Source organism: Charadrius vociferus, unplaced genomic scaffold (assembly GCF_000708025.1).
Source record: "Charadrius vociferus isolate BGI_N301 unplaced genomic scaffold, ASM70802v2 scaffold13, whole genome shotgun sequence".
Taxonomy (NCBI): Eukaryota; Metazoa; Chordata; class Aves; order Charadriiformes; family Charadriidae; genus Charadrius; species Charadrius vociferus.
In genome coordinates this window covers 3,875,742-3,886,152 of record NW_009647763.1, presented here as the reverse complement: position 1 = coordinate 3,886,152, position 10,411 = coordinate 3,875,742, and the positions used below count along the sequence as shown (strand labels likewise).

Sequence of the window (10,411 nt, the reverse complement as noted above, 5' to 3'; positions counted from 1 at the left end):
GGCACCCGGCAGCCCCCTCAAGGCCCCGGGCGCTGTGGGGCAGGTGGGAGGGTTGCACCGACATTGCTGCTGCTGCCGCCGGTTCTACCAGCGATGTGAGGGTTTGGTTGGAGAGCAGCTCTTTGGGCAGGTGGGGGTCGGTTTGGTGCGTCCCACCCCCAAAAGCGATGGTTTGGTGTAAAGCCCCTTTGCAGACTGACGCTGGAGCTGAGGCGTGTGGGAAAAGGCGTAAACCCGCCCGAGGCCGGTCAGGGAGACCATGGACTTTATGGCGCCGTTTATGAAGGAAGCAGAGGTTGATGTGCTTCTGGTACGTGTGACCATCTCTCTGCCCAGCCCTAAAACTCTTCCGAGTGTGTTGGCGAACGTTAACCGAGTTAAGCAGAGGATTCGTAGTGCTGAGAGATGTGCTTTCCGCAGCGCTGGTGAAGGCGGCGGTTGGTTGAGTGGCAGAGGGAGGCCTCAGGGCCGCGATGAAGGGGTGGGTGAAGGAGCTGAAGGGGTGGGTGAAGGAGCGCTCCCCCGGCCCCGTGGGGATGGGCACTGGGCGCTGGGGATCTGCCAGCCGGCGGAGGAGCCGTGAGCAGCTCTTGCCAGAGCGCTGTGGCACTCTCTGTGGGGAAGGCAGGAGTCCATCGCTCCCTCCATCCCGACCCTTGTGTGGCAAACTGCCTGCAGTTTTCTTGCGCACATTTTGTGCTGTTGATGGGTTTCTTCTTACTATTTTTATTAAAGAGTACGTTCTGCTTAAAAAAACATAACGCTCCGATCCTTCCAATAATTTTAATTCAAAGGCTAAATAAAACCTTTGGTTTGTGAGTTTTCACTAGTCCAGGCCAGGCTGTAAGCATTTTCTTTTGCTATCTTCTTTACATGTTCTACCAAATACTTCCTGTATGACTTAAAGCAAGTCACATTATCATTTACAATATGAAGATAACAGCAGCTCTGTGGCAGAGCTATGGTAAATCTTAGATGCAATATTTGTGTAACAAACCAACATCGATGTAAACAAACAACCATTTTCTGACAATATTTAGTCTGTTCTTTTCAGAGTTATGTTCAAGGGTTTCATAAGGTTTTTTAATTCTGTTTACTAATAAATTGCTTTTCTGGTGGGGGTGGGAAGGAAGCTAGCTTTGGGTTCAAGCCTTACTCTGGGAGCTGTGTTCCGATAGTGGTGCACAGCTTCAGGATCAAGTGTTTGGTTTTTGTTGTTGTTCTGAAAAGACCCCAAAACACACTAATGTAAGTTGATGAAGTTGTTTTTTATATTACTGTAACCTTCCATCCTTAGGCACGTGTGGGTTTGGAGCTGCCTCAGGGCCTTCTTGGAAGCATGTGTAGTCAGATGATTGAGATCCTGTGTTAGCAGCTTCAAATAGATGATAAACTTTCGTATCACCCAGCCCGTCCTCCTTCCCTCAGAGCTGCGCAACCTTGGTCAGGATGTTTGTACGATCTAATCATGTCAGAGTAGAAGCGCTTACGTTAGCAAACCATGCAACAAAGGGAGAGAAGCAAGGATCTTACCTGTTTCATTATGCAATTACACACTTTAAAATCAGAGTTGGTGGTGGGGTTTTTTTTCAAGGCTCTTTGAATGAAGAAGGCTGTCTCAGCTTCTTTCTTCTAGAATTTTTTCCCTGTTGGCTGCCAGAGGTCATGTTTGTTTATGCTGAAGTCTGTTTGGGAAGGTTATGACAATATTACTGTGGTCTTACAGAACTGAGGTCAGAGTCCAGCTCAGGACAGGGGAGAGAAACACATTTCGAACATTCAGATTCTGGCCTGTTTTATTCCTTTGCTTGCAATTTGTTTTCATTTATGTCTAAATTTGCCAACAGGATTTTTGATGCTTGGCTTCATTCATAGAAAGGTGAATGCTTTCAGGCCCTTTTCCTGTAACTATTAGCAGTCACAACATATGTTGTCATTAGAAGGTCTCCAGCAATAAGGCTGTTCATGCAGTAAAGACTGTTGTGTGCTGTTTCAGAAGCTCCTCTTTCATTGCCAGCTAGGAGAGGGATGGAGCAGGTTGAAAATAAATAGTGCTGTATTGGTGATTTAGGATCTGTGCCCATGATGAGGGTGAAAGACCACCCTAAGACCGTAGAGTAGAGCTCCAAGCCTTGCTGGGGAGTACACCAGTTGGAATAGTGACGGTAGTGATGACTGTCATGGGGAAGCACAGGATAGAAACTGTCCCTGTCTTTGCCAGTTGGAATGCAAAAAGAGATCATCAGCTTGTTTTTCATTCTAGTTCCTAAATCTGTGTGCACTGGTAGGTAGGTAGATGTGTGCCTGCATGCTAGAGCCTGTGACTGAGGTGCATTTTTAAGTGTGTGTGGGTCTTGCAGAGGCAGATTGTTGTTGTAGGATGCCTTTGCTTCAGAGCCCCAGCTGTGTAGCAGCTGCAGCCACAGCTCAGTCTTGCTCTGGGACCGTAGGCATCCGCTCACACATCTGGTCACACAGCTGCATTTGGCACAGAGGACTCTGGACCAGCAGAGAGGTGAAGCTGTTGGTCCGCGTATTTGTGGGTTGCAGAAATTGCAGTGTGGGGGGCAGAGCAGAGATGCCTGATGGCTGATGTGTGAGACTTCAGGAGGGTGGATCACGTTAGACCAGCAAAAGTGCATTCCTTGTGCCAGCTGAGCTGCGTACATAGACGGTCTGCTTGTGCTCTCTAGTACAGTTATGGGATTTGGATACTGAACAAGACTGCTGTTCTTTCATTCTCAAAGTGTAGCTGCTTTGTGACATTGCTTGACATGAAATCCCGGGACCTTTCCAAAATAGTGCCTGAGAGATGTAGAGCATCGGGAAAGAGGACAGAGAAAAGGAAATATTTGATAATTAATACTACTCTGAAGCAGTTATGTCTTACTGCCAGTGTCATGTACCTCCAATGCATGTGCCTCTCAGTGTGAACACAAATAGGAGCTGATGATTTCAATTCTCCTTTCCTTGTCTAAAAATGCACCAGCAGACATGTTTTGCTCTATATTTTCTAGGTGGTACTGGCAGAAGGAAAAGAGAGAGCCTTATGTGAAATTTATGGAGGCAAATTATCCACCTGGGTTCAGTTATGAAGATTTTGGGCCAATGTTTACAGCAGAATTCTTTGATCCCAACCAGTGGGCAGATATTCTGAAGGCTTCCGGTGCAAAATATGTTGTCTTAACTTCAAAACATCATGAAGGTAAGTGGAAGGTTTGTGAATGTTAGTAATTGTTGCATTTCTGTCAACAGAAGAAAAATCCAGGTGACTTTCCTGCCTGCTGAGAGAGATAGAGAAAGCCAGGCAGCCTTACCTGCCCCAACCCAGCCAAAGAGGAAACAAACCACCCAAGAAATGTGCATGTGTTTTTCTGGCTATTACACAAAAGCTGTGGCCACGAAGCTTACGTAGGAGGAAAAATAGATTGTGCCATTGTTCTCTTGCTGTAGGTAAGACAGCCTGAAGTGGTGGGGGTAGCTGAACTTCCAGCAGTAACCGTAATTTATTTTTTATTGTTGTGCAATTTATCGCTCAAGGAACCACAAAAGTGAATTCCACACCATTTAACATATGGAGAGCTGCTGCGTACAGGCAGTTAATGAGCTGCATAGGCTTCTCCAAGGAATTTAGGAGTATGTTCCAGGAGTCAACTTCAGAGTTAGAAATATACACAGGGTATAGCTAGCTGTTCCTGATGCAGTGCATAGAAGCCAAAACCTTGAACCAAGTCTGTAACTTCACAGGCACGATTGATTTTTGGCACTGTAAATGTAAAATGCTTTGCAGAGAAAAGTAAAGAAAAAGAAAGTGGTCGGAAGGAAATACAGTAGCAAAGAAAGTACAAAATACTAAGATGCAGTATGACAGTACATTTAGTGAACGCTGTTGGTCTTTGGGGAGGTGTGAGTTCAAGACTGGCAACTTGTAACTTCTGAATTTTAATCTCAGCTCTGACACACATAAAATCTTGATCTTGGTGATGCCCATGGCGTAATTCCCAGTGACTTCAAAAGAACCATGATTCATTTAGTCTGCCCTGTAGCCTTGGGCATGAATTTTTAGGTTGTTTGTCTAGTCTATACAATTACATGTATCCAGTTCACAAAAACAGTGCAAAATTTATTAGGCAATGAGTATAATGCAGTTTGAAGGTGAGAGTGGAGCTCCTCTGGCAGTGGTCTAAGTCTGCAGTGCAGTAGTACTTGTAAGTGTTTGTGCTGGATTGCTGGATGTCTGAAACGTTAAATCCCTTCTGATATTTAATGCTGATATTCTAAAAGCTGTTCCAGTAGTTTTTGCACACTGCTTATATATGGGTACCAACTACTTGATTGAGCTATTACAAATGTCAGGACAAATGAAAAGTGAACGTTTGCGTAAGATCTAAACAGAAGGAAGGGAGAATAGTCTGAATACAAATGATAGCTTGTGCATTCTGCAACTGAGAAAGCATTTTATTTTCCAGTTGTTGAATGTGTGTTCACAGTTCACATTAGATACATTCAGTGAAAATGTAGATGCCTCAAAAGTTGCTGTATTTTTTGGTTAATTTAATGGGGGCGTATGAATGAAGTGAATAATTAAGGAGAAGAAATAATTATCCTAAGCAGTACAGAACTGGAAAGTTGAATGTTTTACATATATACAAATATAAATGCATATGTGTGTGAATAAAAAAACACATAAACGTATCTGGCATAATGTTCTGATGTTATGACTAGTGTCGTCATGCATAAACAGATTATAGGCATACTCTATGCCATGATAACAATATTATTACACAGATGATTTTTATATCTGGTTTTTGCAACAGGCTTGCAAACTACTTTCCAGAAGGAGGAACTATAACTTCCCCTCTTCTGCTTCCCTTTCTTATCCTTCGATTTTTCTCTTTTCAGGCTTTACTTTGTGGGGGTCCAAATATTCTTGGAACTGGAATGCTGTTGATGTGGGACCAAAACGAGATCTTGTGGCTGAACTAGCAACGTCTGTTAGAAATAGGACTGACTTGCATTTTGGGTTATATCACTCCCTGTTTGAATGGTTTAATCCTCTCTTTCTTGAGGATGCCGCCAATGTCTTTAAGACAAGAAAGTTCCCAACCAGTAAATCATTACCAGAACTCTATGAAATTGTGACCAAGTACCAACCAGAAATAATTTGGTCTGATGGGAATGGAAATGCACCAGATACTTACTGGAATAGCACTGGTTTCTTGGCTTGGCTGTATAATGACAGGTACATAATGATGCTGGTTTAGCTCCTTATCTGAAATTCTGCTCTATGTCTAGTTTGTCTCATTTTCCGTATGTTTTGTGGAACCTGTTACACCTTACTTATGAGGACTTAACTAAATATTATTTTTCCTGAAATACGGAATCCGTGTCTTCCCCTAGAACTATCAAAGCTTGCTTTAGAAAAAGACTACTTCATGCTTTTTTAACCAAATTTGCAAATTAATCAGTTAAAATCGTATTGGCTATGCTACCTAATCATATTCTTCCCTAAGTATTGTCTACTGCACAGACAAACAGGATAGCAGGATAATTTGAGAATATGGGTACCTTGTTGTCATTGCAGACTGAACATCTGGCAGTGGATGTGAAGTGCAGGCTGCTTTCTGGCAGGCCTCCTGTGAAAGTCTGCAGCATATTTCCCTAAGAAATGCCGATCTGGACCTATTACTGGGAAAGGATGAGAACAGGATTCCTGAAATTGCACTTAATCTAATTGTAATAAAGTCATAGTACAGAAGTCATCCTAAATGTTAGTTTCTGGGAGGGGTGTGTGTGGGAAGGGCTTACACTGGCTGTGGCTGCGTTTTTTAGAATAAATACCTTAAATCTTCTCTGTTTCTAGTCCAGTTCGGGACACAGTTGTGACCAATGACCGCTGGGGAGTTGGCAGCATCTGTACGCACGGCGGCTTCTACACTTGCAGTGACCGGTATAACCCTGGACACCTCCTGCCTCACAAGTGGGAGAACTGTATGACTATTGACAAGAGGTCGTGGGGGTACAGGAGGAACGCACAGCTTGACGATTACCTCACAATCGAGGACTTGGTGAAGGTACAGTGGGACAAAGGAGTTGCCTGGAACTTCTGATTCTCCCTCCTGATTATTATATTATGCTGTATAACATTTAAATTATGTATCTATTTTAATAAATATTATTTTAATTGATTAATGAATCAAAGAAATAATAAATCACTTTGTTCCTTTGCAGCCTAACGTTAGCAGGATGGAATATCTGTGTAATTCTTACTAATTTTATAGAAATGACTAAGAGAAAAATTATCTAGTAAAAATTCAGTCAGTTTCTTAGAAGTTGTGTTCCCTGTGAGCCAAAGGCTGGTCTGGATAGACTCATAATTACCTTTTCTACTAAGTTTTTCTAGTGACTGCACCTTGAAGTTGACGAGAAGCAGTTTCACAGTTCCTGTTTAGGAACTCCTGATTGAAGGCTACATCTTTTCCCCCTTCTAGCTAGAAACAGTTTCTAAGTCTTAATAGTCTTTTTGCCTTGTAATGAGAAGCTTTCTGTTCATCCCACTTCATTTAAAGAAAAAAACCAACACGTTTATTACAGACAGAGAGATAAACCCTAGCAGGTGCTAGTGTTTCTAGTTTTTCTCTTGTGTAGAGAAATCATCTATATGTTCCATCAGGAAAACCCTCATGAAATTCCTGCAGAAGTTGAAATGTTAGAAAGTTGTAGGATCTGATTCTAATGTCAGACATATTGGTGCAAAAATGTATTTTTGGCCTGTTTTCTGCCATATAAATTGACAGCAGAGCTTTCTTTTCTGCAAGTTTAAATTTTGTATGGACTGTTGGGGTGTCCCCCAGAATCTAAACATGCAGCAGTAACATAACTCGTTCAGTTCATTGTTCTGAAGCAGCGTGCCTGGCTTTAGAAATAGCTTCAAATACATGATTTCATTAGCCGTAACCATATGTTCTGTGTGTGTGTTTAAAAACATTTCAGCAACTTGTAGAAACAGTGTCTTGCGGAGGAAATCTCCTGATGAATATTGGGCCCACTCACGATGGTCGCATCGCTGTTATATTTGAGGAGCGCCTGAGGCAGATGGGTGCCTGGCTGAAAGTCAACGGAGAAGCCATCTATGGAACGAAACCATGGAGAGCACAAAATGACACGGTGACATCAGAAGTGTGGTAAGGCTGCTGAGTCAGCGTAGGCTGCGTAAAGCAGCAGCAGCATATGTGAAATTTTGAGATTCTTAATGACTTGATGCTACGGCAATCACCAGCTTAGTTTGTATGCTGTGAAGAAATTAACTCATGTCAGTGTAAGGAACTGCACATAAAAGTGTGTATAAAACTGTAGGTAGACAATGGATGTCAGAGACCGTAGTTTTGGGATGATGCTGAGGCTGAAGGGAAGGTTGCCAGTATTTCCTTATGGACCTTGTGCTTTGTAGTGTAGCTGGCAACAGAAACTAGAAAAAAAATATAAATCTGGAAATACAAAACTGCTATGAAGTCTTTTTCTGTATAAAGGAATACTTGGTGTCACTGTTTAGAGAGAAGGAGAGAAAGAAAATAGAAATCAGTCTAGCATAGTCTGCATTTCTTTTTAAGGTAAAAACGCGTGGAACGGTAACAGCAATTGTTTGGTCACTAAATTCAGCCAGTCTCTGGACTCTCCTCTGCCTTTGTGCCTCGTGGCTGCTGTAACACCTCAGTGATCCATCAGGTTTTTGGTATTGACCCTCGTCTCTGCCACAGTGGGCCTTTTGACTCCTGTTCCCACTAAGATTTGGGTAACCGGCTTTAGCCTTGAAATGCTGATCTGTTGACTGTTCGGTAAAACCCCTTCCAAGAGCAATAAAAAAATTGTAACTAAATGAAGGAAGGAGGGAGGAATTTTTCAAGCATATGCCACAAGATTTCCAAGGATGTACTGTAGATAAACGTCTGCTGAAATTCAATTTTTAAAAAAACTAGCTATGCAAGGTGGAAACTCTATTGTCACACATACACTTTTTAAATTTTTTTAGTGGAATGTCTGTATGTTTTTGTGTAGATGTGAATTACCATATTTTTCTGAATATTTCCCATAATTAATGATTCCCCCTTCCCTGCAAGTACCTCCTTCCTACATGGCTGAGCAGCAGTGAGTTACTATGTGCTTGCTAAAGTTACTGCAGATGTTTACCTCTAAATTCAGTTCTTCAATAGTCTGTATTACCTCTAGTTTGTTGGACCGTTATGTTCAAGGAACAGTACTTTATTAAAGGGTATAAATTGTCTAAAAATAGGGTTATATGTGTGAAAATGTAATTAATGCCAACCTGTCAAATGCATTTTTTCCAGTATTGAAAGCACTCTATCTATCACTTTGGAAAATTTACAAGGAAGAACTGACATGCCTTTCTGTTCCCCATGTCCAACCAGGTACACTTTCAGCCCTAAAGAAGACAAAGTCAATGCTATCTTCCTTAACTGGCCAGTCTCTGGGACGCTGGAACTTGGTGAGCCGCAGGCCAAGCTTGGAGAAACACAGGTAAAAGACACCCCCCGACACATCCCCACTCCCCCCTTCCCCTTAAGAAAAGTGAGGCTTTTAACACACAGCACAAGAAATGAGCATACTCTGAAGGAGAACACCTCTAGGATTTGTCACGTTCCATCAGTGTTTATTTTAGTTTCTGGCATCTTTGGGAATGCATAGCTCCAAGGACAGAGCATGTTGGAAGAGACCCAGCAAAATGTTTGGTTTTGTTCTGGGACCTCCTTGTCATAGTCCTCCCAGTGGGATGTTTCTTCTCCAACAAAGTTAGACTGAATTGTTGCTGGGATATGTTTTAGCTTGCAAACTAAGGATCATAAAAAGAGGCCAAGCAGCAGGAAAAAAAAACCCTGCCGCCCCTCCCGTTTCCTGTGTAGACTCTAACTCAGCATGACCTTTCTTTATAAATATCCATCCTCATGACTTTGGTGATATTGTAATTGCTGTAATGGTGCAGTAGTTTCAAGTCAAAGCCTTGCACCAAGGGAAAGCACACAGAGGTTTTCGTTGCCGAGGTATGCTAAATAGTAAGTCAGCGTGACCCTAGATGTGTGTCTCGGAGCAAGCGGTGGTCAGAAGTTGAGGACACTGATGCCACAACTACATCAGCAAGTAGCGTAACCTGGGGGAAGCAGATTTATAGAGCAGAACAGCTGGTGCTCAGGACTTGACATCCACGTGGTGCGTTTAAGGTGAGCATTCACTTTGGCTTAGCTCTGTCCTGGTCTCATGCATTGGATGTCTGCTAGCTGCTGAAATTCATTAAGTGTGTTTCTGGACTGTCTCTTTAGGTCTAGTTCCATAGGAAAATAATCTAACTAGTGCAAGACAGCTCTGTGATAAGGAAGAAAGGGATGTTTCAGAAATTACGTAGATGCATCTTGAATTTTGTGTAGGCATCTAGACTGTATGTGCACATGAGAATAATGTTCCTCCGGGGGAGAGACTGGTCTTCAGCTGCTGCACTATTTTCTGCATTTCACCAGCTGGTATAAGTGTCTCACCATACAACCTAGTTGTGTGCTTTTAGTGGAGGGGTTCTTCAGGTCAGCTTTGTTCTGAGCTATCTGGCTGCACTCGTTGGACAAACATTGCTCGCTCAAGACTACAAGTTCCACCGTGGGAAACGGGCATTTCAGAAATAGGTGATACAGAGCTGTGTGCTGTGGTACCTGCATCCCTGCTTAGACCCAAATGCCTTCTGAAATACTTCTGAAAAGTGTTTATGTACCTTTTACAGACCTACGTACTTCTCAAGACCCAACATCACTAGCTTTATTACTTACGCATCTACTTGCAAGTATTTTTCTACTATCTTCAATCATTGTTTTAGCATTCAGTTTGTTGATAAGTGGCATTTAACTGGATAGTAAAGTAGCGATGGAACATTTTTTTGGTCAATATTGCACGCTTTAGAAAAGCACTGTTCTAATTGTAGTGTGTGTTTCTCTCCCAGGTGAAGCTGGTTGGCTACAAGGAATCACTGAAATGGGTTGCACTGGGAGAAAAGGGAATCATAGTATCTCTACCTCAATTAACTCTTCGGCAGTTGCCATGTCAGTGGGGCTGGACTTTGCAACTGACTGACGTAAACTGAGCCATACACCACTGGAGCCTCGGCTAATAGGGAGTGCTGATGTTTTCCCCAGTTTCTGGGCATCACTGGTTTTTAACTCTGATTTGTTTGACTGAGAAACAGCAATAATTTCACTTTTTAATGAAAGTTGTGCTGTTATTAAAGGATGGAATGGAATGACCCTCACATCAAATCTAGCACTTGATAGTCAAATCTCTGCATACAATTTGTTTCTTTGAACTTGTGTGAAAACTGAGCATCTACCTTGACCTCTTCACATTTTTAGTCAGTTTC

At 42.4% G+C, this 10,411-nt stretch overlaps 1 protein-coding gene across 1 annotated transcript; it reads left to right on the top strand.

Moving 5' to 3' along the window:
• Nucleotides 1–2,994: 2,994 nt before the first annotated feature.
• On the top strand, nucleotides 2,995–10,153 carry FUCA2 (fucosidase, alpha-L- 2, plasma). The gene is made up of 6 exons (XM_009882342.1): nucleotides 2,995–3,205; nucleotides 4,903–5,242; nucleotides 5,864–6,074; nucleotides 6,994–7,184; nucleotides 8,427–8,535; nucleotides 9,998–10,153. The coding sequence occupies exons 1-6, from the start codon at nucleotides 2,995–2,997 to the stop codon at nucleotides 10,136–10,138; spliced, it is 1,203 nt and encodes a 400-aa protein (XP_009880644.1). The 3' UTR covers nucleotides 10,139–10,153.
• The last annotated feature ends 258 nt before the right edge of the window (nucleotides 10,154–10,411 follow it).